Raw genomic sequence first — 17,581 nt, forward strand, 5'->3', positions numbered from 1 at the left:
TAGTTAAGTAAAACCTTTATCCCCCCAAAAAATAAAACGGTTGCTGTAATTGCCTAAAAAGTATGAGCTGGAGTTGGGCTTCAGTTTGTTAGTGTATCTAAATGTGCTAGTACATCTAACATTTGCTTCACTCAACTGACAATGCTGCTGTCCAAAGGTGTCTTTGTTGCTATTGCATTCAAGGTGGAGACACCCTAAGACAGGAAGTGTGTTACTCACTGGGTCACCAGGTAAAAAAAAAGTGAAAAAGCCTAAAAAAAAAAAAAGAAAACTAATGCAGCCACCACATTTAATGATAATTAAGCTACACTATATGAACATTTTTGTTTTGGGTTTAATAACACTTTAAAGCCCAACTCCAGGCAAAAATTAAATTTAATTTTGTGCATTAAAAAGTGCATTGTGCATCAATTATCTGACTGCTCAGTCTTGATTCCACGCACCTCTTTCTAACCCATCCTGCAGGGGATTAAAATCAGTTTCTTCTATGAGCCAAGCTAATTTCCTGCCTAGGGGACAAACCTTTTTCCCTACTAGTTATCTTCTTAGTTTCCACACCGCCCCAATGAGTTTGCCTGTGTCTGCAGCCTATGAGAAGGAACCTGGCCGATGGAAGAGTCGTCTCCACCAGACAGTGATGTGGACACCAGAAGAAGGACCCCAGGAAGTAAACAGAAGACAGAACAACTGTAAATGGACATTAGGATAGCATCTTTTTTCTTAACCAGCAACTTCCGCTTTAAGGGAAGGTGACCCCCTGACATGCCACATTTGGCATGTCATTTTTTTGGGGGGGAGATACCCTCTTTTTAGAGGGTTCCAGCTCCCACTTCCTCCTAGCACACCGCGGCACCGGAAGGGAGATCACTTCCCCGCCCCCCCTCCCTCTCGGCAATCTTCTGGGACGTGTCACAGGTCCCAGATGATTGCCCAGGCCAGTCATGGCGTGCCGGATGGCTCGCGCATGCGCAGTGCGTGCCCAGGTGTGAAGCCAGAGACGGGCGCCCACAGTGACAGGAGGGGGAGAGGAGCGGGGCTTTGTTCCCCCGCATTGCTGGACCCTGGGACAGGTAAGTGTCCGATTATTAAAGGTCAGTAGCTGCAGTATTTGTAGCTAATGACTTTTATTTTTATTTTTTTTAAGCAGAACTCCTCTTTAACAGCTACTTTACTCTTGCTTCAAAACAGGGCTTCGGACAGGCTTTGTTAAAGCTCTCTGAATGCCAGTCAAAGCCCCTGTCACTAAATAAAATGGTTAGTTTGCAGTCCTGTTTACACCTTGCTTTAGCCTTTCTTCAAAAATGATACCCCATGTTTTAGTGGTGCTTCAAAGCCTCCACAGGACTCTATGGCAAAGTTCGCTTGAAGCTTCCTTGAAGCACCTGCAGCTTTTGAGAGGCTTTAATTCAGCTTTAGCTTCACTTTGTTTTGGAGGAATTGCAGGTATGAAATATCCACACAGACAGGACATCTACCAAGCTTCAACAAAGCTTCAAAAGAGCATCACTGAAGCATCACTAAAGCTTCACCGAAGCTTCATCTAAGCACCACCGAACATAAACACATCATAAAAGCGTGTTGAAGCAGTAGGCAAATTAATGTGTGTTGAAGCGAAGCAAGTGTAAATGAGCCCTTATGCTTTCTTTTGGTAGCATTTAAAGGGGTTGTAAAGTCAGAGGTCCATTGAAACAGACAGCAGGACTCGGCCCCTCCCCCGGTTCCCATGTCACTGGATTTGATTGACAGCAGCGGAAGCCAAAGGCTCCCGCTGCTATCAATCTGTCCAATGAGGACCCGAGACAGCGGCTGGAGCTGCTGGGCTCGTTCTCGTCGCTGGAAAGATCTGGATCAGGTAAGTAAAAGGAGGCTCTGGGGGACAGCTGCACCACAAAAGGTTTTTCACCTTAATGCATAGAATGTATTAAGGTGAAAAACATTCAGACTTTACAACTCCTTTAAATGTAATACATTTTTTTCACAAAGTTGTCCTTTTAACAAATTATTTTTTACCCACACAATATAGACATACTTACATTTGATCCACTAAACACATTCTACTATGCCTCCTGGGTATGCAGATACTACATATGTGATCATTTTTCACAGCCCAGATAGATGCATAGAGAAGCCCAAATGCCAAGGGGCACCTTCAGGTGTTTCAGGGGTATAAATTACACATTTAATTTTCTACCTATCCAATTTTTGGAAGCCCTAGTGAACTAGGACAATGAAAACACCCACATAATGACCACAAACACTCCAAGGTATTTTATAAGAGGGATCGCGAGCCTTTTGAATACTTTTTAGCCAATTCAGAAAGAAAATAAAATTTTTTTTTTTTTTTTTACACAAAGTTGTCAATTTAACCACTTCAGCCCCGAAAGATTTGGCTGCTCAATGACCATGCCATTTTTTTACGATTCGGGAACTGCGTCGCTTTAACTGACAATTGCGCGGTCGTGCAACGCTGTACCCAAACAAAATTGACATCCTTTTTTTCCACAAACAGAGCTTTCTTTTGGTGGTATTTGATCATCTCTGTGTTTTTTATTTTTTGCGATATAAACAAAAAAAGAGTGACAATTTTGAAAAAAAAATAACACAACATTTTGTACTTTTTGCTATAATAAATACCCTTTTTTTAAAAAAAAAAAAAAGATTTTTTTTTTCCTCAGTGTAGGCTGATATGTATTTCTCTACATATTTTTGGTAATAAAAAAATCGCAATGTGTATATTGATTGGTTTGTGCAAAAGTTATAGTGTCTACAAAATAGGGGATTGATTTGTTGCATTTTTATTATTATTTTTTTTTTCACTAGTAATGACGGCGATCTGTGATTTTTATCAGGACTGCAACATTATGACACATCGGACACTTTTGACACATTTTTGAAACCACTGACAATTATACAGCGATCAGTTCTATAAAAATGCACTGATTACTGTGTAAATGTCACTGGCAGGGAAGGGGTTAACACTAGGGGGCGATCAAGGGGTTAACTGTCTTCCCTGACTGTGTGTTTTAACTGTAGGGGGAGGAGATGACAGATCGTGGTTCCTAGCTATTAGGAACTCAAGATCTGCCTCTCCTCACAGAACAGGGATTGGTGTGTTTACACATAAACACACGTCCCTGTTCTGCCTCTCGTGCCCACGATCATGCACGACTGCTTCGGCACACGCGTGCCTGCTATCCCGCTTAAAAGGAGCTGACTTAGCTACGATGGTTCGCAGGATCGTTCTGACCTGCCGCAGTATAATGATGGCGGCTGGTGGGCAAGTGATTAATAATGCCGCATACACACGACCGGACTTTTCGACAGCAAAGGTCCAACGGAACAAATCCATTGGACAATTCGATCTTGCGTGGACTCCATCGGACCTTTGCTGTCCAAAAATCTGACGGACTTTAGAAATATAACATGTTTCAAATTTTTCAGCCTGAACTCCGCCGGACCCAGTTCTTATCGGGAAATCCGTTCGTGTGTGTGCTAGTCCGAAGGACAAAAACCAACGCTAGGGCAGCTATTGGCTACTGGCTATGAACTTAGTTATTCTAGTCCGGTCGTACGTCATCACGGTCGCATCCGTTGGACTTTGGTGTGATTGTGTGTGTCCAAGTCCGTTCATTCGGAAAGTCCGCCGAAAGTTCGTCGGGAAGACCCTCGGACCTAGTCCGTCAAAGTCCGGTCTTGTGTACGCGGCATAAGATATTTCTCACACACAGCATTGGGCATGCTTAGAATTAAAAACCAAAACACATTCTACTCCACCTCCTGATTATAGCGATACCATGTGTGAGACTTTTTTGCCTTTGGATCAGGTGTATCACACAAATCAACCAATTGCATCAATACCAATGTACTGTAATGGTCACCTCTGCACAAGTGGTCAGAGAACATAGCTTAGTGTAGCGTTACCTATTGCAGTCCCCATTACTCTAACCCAAGCAAGCCTAGCCTACTGATACATGCTTGCCCCCAGGAAGGCCATGTTCACTGACCAGGAAGTACAGCAGGCTGAAAAAATCATTATCAAAAGAGTTCAAATTGCAGTTGCTGGGGGATGGCTGGGACTAGTGTTAAGGAATGTAGTCAGTCGGACATGCAGGTGTGTCAATTCAGGCAGCAGGCAGAGACATGGTCAGCAAATGGGCAATGAATTGGTCCAGGCAGCAGGTAGAAACATGGTCAATAAATAGGCCAGGGTCAGTACAGGGACAGGCAGAGGGAACACTGCACTGGTTTGATGGTGATCAAGAACACTTTTGCTGACTGCATTGGTCTGGTGACACTGGAGTCGATTTAGGCTACTTTCACACTGAGGCGTTTTACAGGCATTTTAGCGCTAAAAATAGCGCCTGAAAAGCGTCACTCCTGTACTCCAGTGTGAAAGCTGGAGTGCTTTCACACTGGATCGGTGCGCTGCACGATTCTGGTCAAAATGAATCACAATTTTTTTGCTTAGAATAAAAAGATCACGATTCTCGCGCCGGAAAATCTTTCACATTATACAACAAAATTGGGGTAACTTTACTGGTTATTTTCTTTTTAATTAATTAAAGTGAATGTTTTTCCCCAAAAATTGCATTTGAGCGACTGCTGCGCAAATACAGTGTGACATAAAGAATTGCAACAACCACCATTTTATTCTCTAGGGTCTCTACTAAAAATATATATATATAATGTTTGGGGGTTCTAAGTAAATTTTCTAGCAAAAAAAAAAAATGATTTTAACTTTAAACAAATGTCAGAAAAAGGTTTAGTGTTTAAGTGGTTAAACTTCCCTCATTTTCACAACAAAGTGTATTCCTTTGATCTAAAGGACAACTTGTTACAATGTTTATACTTTTAAGTTTCCCTGCTAAAGAATGTTGTGATTCTTGACAGACTTATGTTCCTCCCCCCCCCCCCCCCCCCCCCCTTTCTTTTGATGGCTGTTGGCTTTAGCAGAGCAGAGAGAATCCTCTACATAGAGAGAATCAGGATATACTTTTTTCAAGCTTGCGATAATGATTCTTGGCGATTAATCATGCAGCTCTAGCAAGCTGCAAAGCACTTCGGCAGCGGCACTTTGCGGGTGCTATTAACCCCTTCTTCGGTTGCTAGCTTGATCAATTAAGCTTTGAGCACTGGGGCTTTCACATTGGGGTGTTAGGGGAGGCATTTTTCAGGCGTTATTTTTAGCCCCTTAACGCCTGAAAAATGCCTCAGTGTGAAAGTAGCTTAACAGTGATCAGGAACACTGTTGCTGGCTTACACTAGTATGTTGACACTGGGGGCTCATGTAGCAGTAATTAGGGCTTCTGCTGCTGACTTTCACTGGTCTGGTGACCCTGGGACTCATGTGGCGGTAATAAGAAACACTGTTGCTGGCCAGGAGTGTATACGTGCCGTGGCTGTGATGCTTTGCTTCGCAGATGTGGCAGAAATTATACCCCCTGTACCCCTGCCCAATGCAACTCATTGAATGGGCAGTGCTTATGCATGGGGTCCAAGGGGTTAAAGTAGGTGGTGAAGAGACAATACAATGGCTCCACCCTAACTGTCAATTGCTCCCTGAAGTGTGATCTGAGCAGGGATTGCTCTTTAGAGAGCATTGCACATGTGAACCAGACCTTATGGTGATGTGATGGGTATGCAATTGCCTGCAACCGAAAATGAGCTGCGTTTTTAGATGTGTGGGGTTGCCATTAGGAGTGAATGTCAACCCTGCACACCTGCAAAGGAGCAGCGTGCTTTGGCTACAGGTGGTTGCCTGTGCAGGAACAGGTGCGATTTACACGCTGTCCTACATCCGCACCCACCTGCACAAATGTGAACCTACTCCAAATCTCCCTTCCTCTGAAGCATAATCGGTTTTGGATTGCGGTTCAGAGGCTGACATGCGGTTAGGAAGCGATGTGATGCCTCCTCAGGTGCTGTGGGTTCCTGTGCAATTCACATGCAGTTCTGTGGGGTAAAATTAATGGGCTGAAATCGCAGGGCACCAATGGTAGTGCTTGCACTGCTTTTGGAAACTCACTGCAACCACACCGCATGGTATTTCTGTACCATTCAAGCTGGTGCAGGAAAAACGCACCATTTGGAGTGTCATTAACACCCTTTGCAGATTGCAACTGCCGTGCATTCTAAACGTGATTCGGGAGAAGCGCACGGAACATAGGTTTCCCGCACCGCATTCTGGTGTAAGCCAGCCCTAACACATTATGAATGAACACATATGTATACATTTGATATTCTAACCAAAAATATACACTCCTTTAATACACGATTTCAAAATCATAATAAAATCAGAAGTTAGAATTTTCTCTTGGCGGGTATAGTAGTAGTATATTATATGTTAGCAAGAGCTGCCCTGTGCACAGGGCCTAGGATAACCTCATGGTAACGTCTGCTCTCAACTAAGACATTTCTATACAGGTTCTTATGTTGGTACGCCTACCATATACAACTGAACTGGAAATGACTGGTACATCTTATGCCGCGTACACACGATCGAATTGTATGACGTACTTAGTCCGTCATACAATCCTACGGACAATCCGGCGTACTTTCTACTGAACGGACTTGACCACACACGGATACACAAACAGTCCGACGAAAGCTTGCGCGATGACATACAGCACGTACGACGGGACTAGAAATAGGAAGTCCAAGACACAGCAAAGCACCCTTTGGGCTCCTTCTGCTGACTTTGCGTTAGTGGAAGTTTGGTTAGAGACGATTCGCGCTTTTCAGACTTCAGCTTAATTCGTCCGTTTTTGTTTTTTTAATTTATTCTCGAATTGGAATATTAATCATAGGGTGAGGATGAATAAAGACATTTGTGATAACTCTGTGAATATAAGCAGCAAAGCAACTTCACTTTTCTTGCATTATGAAGAAGAAAAGAATGTGCTATATTAAAAAATCACAAAATTAGCAGCATGACGAATATGCTAGCTTCAATACGAACACTAGTTTTACAAGACAGAGCGCTTCCGCCCTGTAAATCCTTTCTGGGCATGCGCCATTCTTAGTCCGTCGGACTAGCATACTGACGACCGTATTGTCCGTTGAAACCAAAGTACGACGGAAAGATTGTTGTGCAAACCGAAATTCTTAGTACTCCGGACTGCACGCTGAAAAAGTCCGCTGAAGCCCACACACGAGCGGATTGTCCGTTGAAATGTGTTTCAACGGACTAAGTACGTCATACAATTCGATCGTGTGTACGCGGCATTAGTTGAAATTGGCCTCTCATGTGCACTATTTGCTTGCTATAAATTGACAACTTGGGGGGGAAAATGCACAGATATACAATTTTCTAATATTACATAATTGCAAATATGATATTTACCAGACTGCAAAACAATACAAAAGCACATAAATTGGAACAAAAAAATAAATAAATACGTATATTCTTTTTTTGTTCCGTGCAATCAAACATCACAATTGGAATGATTTTTTCACATCATAACATATGGAATGGGTGGCGGATGGGGTGAGACGGTGAGAGGGGGGCTGTAAGAGAGGATATAGGGACTAGGTAGTAGGACCTAGCAGCTTCAATACCTTACAGACTCCAATTTGGGGGGACATCTACCGCTCCTAATGTTCCTTTTTAGGGATGCACCGATACCATTTTGTTTTACGAGTATAAGTACTGATACTTTTTTTTAGTACTTGCCGACACCAATTACCGATACCTATCGCAAATGTTTTGTTTACACTTCAGCTGTCAGCAACGGTACAAAGCACTGAAAAGTTATTTACAAATAAAAATTTTGTTTTACATTTTCCACTTTTTTCAATGTGATAAGTGTAAATATATATGTAAAACGTGTAAAAATATTAACAAACAAATCAAACAAAAAAAAGTTGTAATTATTAAGTTTAGAAAATCGAAAGTGGACAAAAAAAAAATCAGCAGGAAAATAATTAATTTGAGGAGAATAAGAAGTAAGGCTAATTAGAGTAAATTAAGGGTTAATAAGGTGTTAAACAGCAGAACATTTAATATATATATATATATATATATATATATATATATATATATATATATATATATATATATATATATATATATATATATATATATATATATATATATATATATATATATATATATTTTTTTTTTTTTTTTAGTTGACAGTTTGCTTTGACTTCATCTGCAGATAGAAGTTCATCACTTTGACATGTAGATGAAGAAACAGAAAGATACAAAAATAAACAATGTTTCTTTTGATCTTAGTGTTTCAGCACTGAGCAACGTTGTTAATAAACATTGACTGGCTGCTTTTTTTCTTTTTTTTTTTTTTTTACAGTTCCAATTCCTGGACTTCTTTAACACTTCAGCTGTCAACAGGGGAACCCCACTGACAGCTGAATCAGCCATCGGTTGTTAAGGACTTGGTGTCCCCGCTCCTTAACAACCGATATTTGACGTTTCAGTAATTTGTCCTTTAAGGCACCTGCTTGAGTACAGTTTTTTTTTAAATATAGTAAATTACCTTAAAAATAATATATAATAATCATTTGTATATTATTTATGGTAATTACCCCTTGCCACCCAGGCCTATTCTGACACTTCTCTCCTACATGTAAAAATCATAATTTTTTTGCTAGAAAATTACTCAGAACCCCCAAACATTATATATATATATATATATATATATATATATATATATATATATATATATATATATATATATTGTTTTAGCAGACACCCTATGGAATAAAATGGTGGTCATTGCAACTTTTTATGTTACACAGTATTGCACAGCAATTTTTCAAACACTTTTTTTTTTAAAAAAGAAACACTAAAGTTAACCTGATTTTTTTGTATACTATGAAAGATGTTATGCCGAGTAAATAGATACCTAACATGTCACGCTTTAAAATTGTGCACACTCATGGAATGGCGCCAAACTTCAGTACCTAAAAATCTCCATAGGCGACACTAACATTCTTTACAGATTACATGTTTAGAGGTACAGAGGAGGTCTTGTGCTAGAATAATTGTTCTTGCTCTAACGTTCGGGGCGTATGTAACCTGTGTATATCTGTCTCTGATACTGGCCAGTGCCTCACCAGCCACTGACCTCACCGCACGTCCCTGGTGCAACCTTATTCCTTTTTAAGGTGTTACTAAAGGCAGGACCCTGCATTTACTATATCTGGTCTCCCACGGTACACAGAACATGGAAAAGCAATTTGTTTAGGAAATATAATACCTTTTATCATCAGCAGAATATAGCAGTCTCGTGACTTCTATCAGTGTCTGGCTGAGCACTGGTTAAAGCTTGTAAGAGAAGTTTTCATTCTACTCTGACTGTACTGTGAGGCACCATGACCCCTGACCCTCTGTCTGGACAGTGCTGATTGGCCCTGTGCCGATCACATGTACCCTCCCCCCCACCAAAAAAATAAAAAAACTCTCTAACAATACACATCAAACTGAGTATGTGCAAAGTGCCCCCAAGGCTCTGTACTATCAGTAGATGAATTGGGGACTGTGGAAGAAGGAGAGGTCAGAGAAGAGAGGATCAAACAGCCTTTTTTTTACGCCATACACAAGATTAACCCCTTAGGTTCCACGGTGAGTATAACAAACATGCTTTACTGCATATACAGACTGATTTTACTGTTGTGGGTTTAGTAACACTTTAAGGCAGGGGGTCTCAAACTGGTGGCCCTTCAGCTGTTGTGAAACTACAAGCCCCAACATGCCTCTGCCTGTGGGAGTCATGCTTGCAACTATCAGCCTTGCAATGCCTCATGGGACTTGTAGTTTCGCAACGGCTGGAGGGCGGCCCACTTGAGACCCCCGTTTTAAAGGGAAAGAACAGGGATGTAGCAAAAATAGAATAGAGATTTAGGATATTTCCCTTCTTGTATGTTTGTCATCGCACTTCCTTTTGTGTCGTGAATGAATTTTAATGTTTTCTCCTCTGTTTTGTGTAGCTTTTTCGAATTTAAAATACATAGTTAAACACAAAAAATACACATTGTATCATTTATATATGTCTATGCCAGTACTACTGCAATGCCCTAATGTTTTTCATAATATAAATGTATCAACCCTTCTGTTTTCCTAATATATATATATATATATATATATATATATATATATTCTATGTTTCATTTTATGTTTTCAAGTCCCTTTTACAGGATTTTTTCTTTTATTTAGACATACAGAACCAAATAATTTTTAATATGAATAGTATGCAGGATTTAGAAGGCAACTGTTTGCACAGGGCTTTACAAAATAAAGGAAGACAGCACAGTTCCAATACAATTCAACATAGGAGGGTTCAGAAGGCCCTGCTCATCAGCTCTTACATATAATCCCATTAGTATATACATTAATATGGCTTTAAACAACACATAACAAACAAAATGTGCAGCTAGTGCTGTTTATTCTGTGATAAATACATTTCAGCCATATGGTATGTGATGCTAGTGAGTGGGATACAGTGCTACAGTACATGCTCAGGCCTTCATCAGCAGCCTGCAAGACCACATAGAGTGTTTGGCCTTTACGCTCGGGATAAATTATACGCCTGAGCAGTGAAAGCAAAGTGGCAAAGCACAATGACACATCCCTTAGGATCACATTACTACAGATTTATCAATTACACACTCACCTATTTCCCTGAAGCAAGGCACAGGAAAATGACAATTAGCTAAAACATGCTTATACTGCTTAGGTAGACTAAAAGATACCATCAGCGCCTGCCTTTCCTAGGATGGTCCTATGGAAATGAAAGTATGTGACTGGTCCAAACGCTACAATTGTATTTTTGCTGTTTTATGTGACATTGTCACTCTGGAAAGAGGTTTATAATCCAGGCTACTAATGGTTAAATCACCACCGCCTTGTCATCTACAAACCAGCCTTACTGTGATTGCAGCCCATGTTCCACCCCCTTGAATGCTGCTTGGGTGGGGTACCACCATCGACATGATTGTATGAATCGCAAACAGCTAACACTGTACAAATGGACAGAGTTCACACTCATCTGTGTACATGCATTCAGAATCATATGGAAGTCATTTCATATCATAATAAAGAATATATATTTATTAATCATCTATGTACACCTTCATCCCTAGGCTGATAGGACCTCCAGGAGTAAGCTAGGCTCCTGTGGAAATCATCAGTGTATGGGGTGCTTTACTATAATAGAGGATGTAGAACAAGATGCACAGGATGTAGGCATTTCCTATCAGATTATAGAATATATATATTTATTAATCAGCTATGTGCACCTCCATCCATGGGTTGATCAGACCTCCAAAAGTAGGCTTGACTCCAATGAAAAGCATCAGTGTATGGGCCATTTAGCATATAAAAGGATGTAGAACAAGATGCACAGGATGTAGGCATTTTCTGTCAAATTATAGCATAGATAATTATTAATCAGCTATGTACACATCCATCCCTGGGTTAATCAGACATCCAAGAGTGGGTTAGACTCCTGTGGAAAGTATGGGTCCTTTAGTATAATAGGGGATGTAGAATGAGATACATGGGATGCTGGCATTTTGGATCAGATTAAAGCATACATATTTATTAAATTATCTATGTGCACCGCCATCCCTGGGATAATCAAACCTCCAGGAGTAGGATAGGGTCCTATGGAAAGTATCAATGTATGAGTCCCTTACCATAATAGAAGATGTAAAACAAGATGCACAGGAAGCATTTCCTATCAGAATCTAGAATATATTTATTAATCAGCTATGTACACCTCCCATAACTGGGTTGATCAGACTTCCAGAAGTAGACTCATATTGAATGTATCTGTGTACAGGTCATTTGGTGTAACATAGAATGTACAATATGAGATGCACAGGATGCAGGCGTTTTGTATCAGATTAAAGCATATATATTTATTAATCAGCTATGTACACCTCAATCCCTGGGATAATCACACATCCAGGACAAGGCTAGGCTCCTATGGAATGTATCAGTGTATGGGTCCTTTACCATAATAGAAGATGTAGTGACACAGAGAATGTAGAATATGAGATGCACGGGATGCAGGCATTTCCTATCCGATCTATTATTCAGCCATGTGCACCTCCATTCCTGGGGTGATCAGACCTCCAAGCAGTAGACTCCTATAAAATCATCAGTGTAAAGGGCCTTTAGTGTAACTGAGGATGTAGACTGGAATGCATGGGATGCAGGCAATTCCCACCAGACTACAGAATATATATTAATCAGCTATGTACACCTCCATCCCTGGTTTGATCATACCTCCAGGGAAAGGCTCCTCTGTCAGTGTATGGGTCCCAGTACCATAAGGGGTGTAGAATGAGATGCACAAGATACAGACATATGCTTTTATATTATAGAATATCTATAATTCAGCAAAGTACACCTCTATCTCAGGGTTGATCAGACCTCCGGCCTAGATTCCTATAAGAAGGCTCAGTGTATAGGTCCTTTACTATAAGAGAGGATGTAGACTGAGATGCACAGGACGCAAACATTCCCATAAGATAATAGAATATATAGTAATCGTCTATGTATACCTTAGTCCTTGGGTTGATCATACCTCCAGGCCTAGACTCTTATGGGAAGTATAAGTGTATGGGTCCCAGTATCATAGAGGATGTAAACTGAGATGCACAGGATGTAGGCATTGCCTATAGGATGATAGAATATATAATAATTGTCTATGTACACCTACATCCCTGGGTTGCTCATACCTATGGGAAGGCTCAGTGTATGGTGTATGTGTCCCAGTATCATAGAGCATGTAGACTGAGATGCACAGGATGCAGGTATTTCCCATAAGATGATAGAATATATAATGATTGTCTATGTACACCTCAATCCCTGGGTTGATCAGACCTCCAGGCCTAGTCTTTTATGGGAAGTATGAGTGTATGGGTCCCACTATCATAGAGGATATAGACTGAGATGCACAGGATGCAGGTATTTCTCATAAGATGATAGAATATATAATAATTGTCTATGTACACCTTCATCCCTGGGTTGATTAGACCTCCAGACTTAGACTCCCATGGGAAGTATGAGAGTATGGGTCTCAGTATCATAGAGGATGTAGACTGAGATGCACAGGACACAGACATTTCCCATAAGATGACAGAATATATATTAATTGTCTATGTACAACTCCATCTCTGGGTTGATCAGACCTCTAGGCCTAGACTCCTATGGGAAGTATGAGTGTATGGGTCCCTGTGTATAAGAAAGGGTGTAGACTGAGATGCACAGGATGCTGGTATATCCTATAAGATGATAGAATATATAATAATTGTCTATGTACACCTCCCTCCCTGGGTTGATGAGACCTCCAGGCCTACACTCCTATGGGAAGTATGAGTGTATGGGTCCCTGTGTATAAGAGAGGATGTGGACTGAGATGCGCAGGATGCTGGTATTTCCTATAAGATGATAAAATATATAGTAATTGTCTATGTACACCTCCATCCCTGGGTTGATGAGTCCTCCAGGCCTAGACTCCTATGGGGAGTATGAGTGTATGGGTCCCTGTGTATAAGAGAGGATGTAGACTGAGATGCGCAGGATGCTGGTATTTCCTATAAGATGATAAAATATATAATAGGTGTCTATGTACACCTCCATCCCTGGGTTGATGAGACCTCCAGGCCTAGACTCCTATGGGAAGTATGAGTGTATGGGTCCCTGTGTATAAGAGAGGATGTAGACTGAGATGCAGAGGATGCAGGCCAATCATAAAATGTCAAGGACAACATAAAGCAGACAGGCATGGCCACCTACCCACCATGTAAGTGTAGAAATGGAAGGAGAGGCACTTACCTAGGAGGAGCAGTCTATGGGTCTGCTTGTACTCCCTCTTCTGCTCCTTGAGGACCCGATCTATGCTCTTGCTGACTTTCTTGGCCTCCTTCTCAGCCTCCTTCTCCTCCAGTCGGAGTTTGTCCCATCCCTTCTGCAGTTGTTGCTGTTGCTGCACCTGCTGTTGCTGACCCTTGGTGGGCTTGTGCTGCTGCTGCTGCTGCTTGCTGTCCCCGGCGGTGCCGCCGCCGCCTCCTCCCCCGTTCTGTAGTAGTAGTAGCAGCCCGTCCGGACTGTCCCCTCTGGCCGCTTTGCACAGCTCTCCCCGGCGAGGTTGCCCGTCCCTGAGCTGTTGCTGTGACCCTGCGGGGGTCCGGTGCAGATCTCCGTGCCTCAGGTCCCCGGCTCTCATGGGCACTGACAGCTCCGGGGGCTGCTCGGTGTCGGAGTTGGTGGCGGCGTTAGAGATGGAGCCGCTGGGATCACCGAACAGCCGCGGCCGGAGGCTGTAGCAGAGCCCCATGGCTCCGGAGATGTACACGTGCTGGAGCCCGGCGATCAATAGCCACAGATCGGTGGGCAGAGATCGGATGAGGAGGGAGAGATCGGGTGAGAATCGGGGGGGGGGGCGGATTCAGGCGATGGGCGCACCCCGGATCAATGGAGAGACGTTCTCAGAGATGGCAGCGCTGGGCGGGCGGGATGGAGCTTAGCTCTTCATCACATAGTCGGGGATCCCGGGAGGAGCGGAGAATACAGAGCCCAGCAGCCCGTCACATTGCCAGCGGGCCATCGTGCATCTTCTCCGCTCAGCTCCGTCCACACGGCACCGATCACCTGACACCGCCGGGGACCTCAGCAGGCCGGTCCACCTTACCGTAATCACCGCACAACACGCGCATCCCCCACACTCAGCCTGCGCAACGGCGACACCAGGGGCGCAGCTTTTCTGTGCAATACACCAGTTTTGACATTCTCGCTTTTCTCCATCATCGCTATCCAAATTCTTCTCCTGTCAATCGGCTTATCCACGGGGAGGGGGGCACTTCATCAGGGATCAAAGCTGGACACAATCTCATTGGACACTCACTATACATAGTTACATAGTAGGTGAGGTTGAAAAGACACAAGTCCATCAAGTCCACCCTATGTGTGTGATTATTGTATATCCCTGGGATATATAATGTAATACTGACATATAATAGTTTTAAAAAACTATTAGATAAGCACCTGACCGACCGCAACGATCAATCAGGTGCTTATCTAATAGTTTTTCTCTCCGCTGAGACCACCGCCTGTCAAAGGGAATTCCACATCTTTGCCGTTCTTATGCCCTGTACACACGGTCAGACATTCCGACCACAAAATGCATTGGATTTTTTCAGACGGATTTTGTCCGAAACTTGTGTTGCATACACACGGTCAGACAAAGTTGTTGGAAAATCTGATCGTTCGGAGCGAGGTGACGTTCGTTGCGTACGACGGGACTACGTAAAGGCTAGTAGCCAATAGCTTTGGACTCGTAATTTAATCTGAGCATGTGTGGCACTTTGTCCATCGGAATTCTCTACAAACGATTGGAAAAAGTCTGATCAGATATTTTTGTTGGAAAATTTTAGATCCTGCTCTCAAACTTTTTCCGTCGGGATTTCCGACAGAAAAAGTCCGATAGAGCCCACACACGATCGGATTTTCCGACAACATAATCCATTCGGACCTTTTCCGTTGGAAAATCCGACCGTGTGTACAGGGCATTACAGTAAAGAACCCTCTACGTGGTTTAAGGTTACATTTATGTTCTTCTAATTTTAGTGAGTGGCCACGAGTCTTATTAAACTCCCTTTCGTGAAAAAGTTTTATCCCTATTGTGGGGTCACCAGTGTGGTATTTGTAAATTGAAATAATATCCCCTCTCAAGCGTCTCTTCTCCAGAGAGAATAAGTTCAGTGCTCACAACCTTTCCTCATAACTTACAGTGGTGTGAAAAAGTGTTTGCCCCCTTCCTCATTTCCTGTTCCTTTGCATGTTTGTCACACTTAAGTGTTTCGGAACATCAAACCAATTTAAACAATAGTCAAGGACAACACAAGTAAACACAAAATGCAATTTGTAAATGAAGGTGTTTATTATTAAAGGTGAAAAAAAATCCAAACCATCATGGCCCTGTGTGAAAAAGTGATTGCCCCCCTTGTTAAAACATACTATAACTGTGGTTGTACACACCTGAGTTCAATTTCTCTAGCCACACCCAGGCCTGATTATTGCCACACCTGTTCACAATCAAGGCATCACTTAAATAGGAGCTGCTTGACACAGTAAGGTCCACCAGAAGATCCTTAAAAGCTACACATCATGCCGAGACCCAAAGAAATTCAGGAACAATTGAGAAAGAAAGTAATTGAGATCTATCAGTCTGGAAAGGGTTATAAAGCCATTTCCAAAGCTTTGGGAATCCAGCGAACCACAGTGAGAGACATTATCCACAAATGGCGAAGACATGGAACAGTGGTGAACCTTCCCAGGAGTGGCCGGCCGCCCAAAATTACCCCAGGAGCGCAGCGACGACTCATCCAAGAGGTCACAAAAGACCCCACAACAACGTCCAAGGAACTGCAGGCCTCACTTGCCTCAGTTAAGGTCAGCGTTCATGCCTCCACCATCAGGAAAAGACTGGGCAAAAATGGCCTGCATGGCAGAGTTCCAAGGAGAAAACCACTGCTGAGCAAAAAGAACATCAAAGCTATTCTCAATTTCTCCACAACACATCTTGATGATCCCCAAGACTTTTGGGACAACATTCTGTGGACCGATGAGACAAAAGTGGAACTCTTTGGAAGGTGTGTGTCCAAGTATATCTGGCGTAGACGGAACACTGCATTTCATAAAAAGAACATTATACCAACAGTAAAATATGGTGGTGGTAGTGTGATGGTCTGGGGCTGTTTTGCTGCTTCAGGACCTGGAAGACTTGCCGTGATAAAAGGAACTATGAATTCTGCTGTCTACCAAGAGATCCTAAAGGAGAATGTCCGACCATCTGTTCGTGTACTCAAGCTGAAACGAACTTGGGTTCTGCAGCAGGACAATGATCCTAAACACACCAGCAAGTCCACCACCGAATGGCTGAAGAAAAACAAAATGAAGACTTTGGAGTGGCCTAGCCAAAGTCCTGACCTGAATCCTATTGAGATGTTGTGGTATGACCTTAAAAAGGCCGTTCATGCTCGAAAACCCTCTAATGTAACTGAATTAGGACAATTCTGCAAAGATGAGTGGGCCAAAATTCCTCCAGGACGCTGTAAAAGCCTCATTGCACGTTATCGCAAATGCTTGGTTGCAGTTGTTGCTGCTAAGGGTGGTCCAACCAGTTATTAGGTTTAGGGGGCAATCACTTTTTCACACAGGGCCATGATGGTTTGGATTTTTTTTCACCTTTAATAATAAACACCTTCATTTACAAATTGCATTTTGTGTTTACTTGTGTTGTCCTTGACTATTGTTTAAATTGGTTTAATGTTCCGAAACACTTAAGTGTGACAAACATGCAAAGGAACAGGAAATGAGGAAGGGGGCAAACACTTTTTCACACCACTGTATATCCTCCAGATCCTTTATTATCTTTTTTGCCCTTCTTTGTACTCGCTCCATTTCCAGTACATCCTTCCTGAGGACTGGTGCCCAGAACTGGACAGCATACTCCAGGTGCGGCCAGACCAGAGTCTTGTAGAGTAGGAGAATTATTGTTTTATCTCTGGAATTAATGGCCTTTCTAAAGTGAAGAACCGCTGATTTAAATTT

At 42.3% G+C, this 17,581-nt stretch overlaps 1 protein-coding gene across 1 annotated transcript in view; it reads right to left on the bottom strand.

The window, feature by feature from the left end:
* GNAL (G protein subunit alpha L) overlaps nucleotides 1-14,615 on the bottom strand; it is a 433,000-nt gene extending 418,385 nt beyond the window's left edge. Inside the window, exon 1 of the mRNA XM_077492425.1 lies at nucleotides 13,805-14,615. Within this exon, the coding sequence (XP_077348551.1) occupies nucleotides 13,805-14,306 (502 nt within the window). The 5' untranslated portion in view covers nucleotides 14,307-14,615. The remainder of the gene's footprint in view (nucleotides 1-13,804) is intronic.
* Between the last annotated feature and the right edge of the window lie 2,966 nt (nucleotides 14,616-17,581).

Source organism: Lithobates pipiens, unplaced genomic scaffold (genome assembly GCF_037356315.1).
Source record: "Lithobates pipiens isolate NorthernLeopardFrog02 unplaced genomic scaffold, aLitPip1_a1.2 Scaffold_19, whole genome shotgun sequence".
Taxonomy (NCBI): Eukaryota; Metazoa; Chordata; class Amphibia; order Anura; family Ranidae; genus Lithobates; species Lithobates pipiens.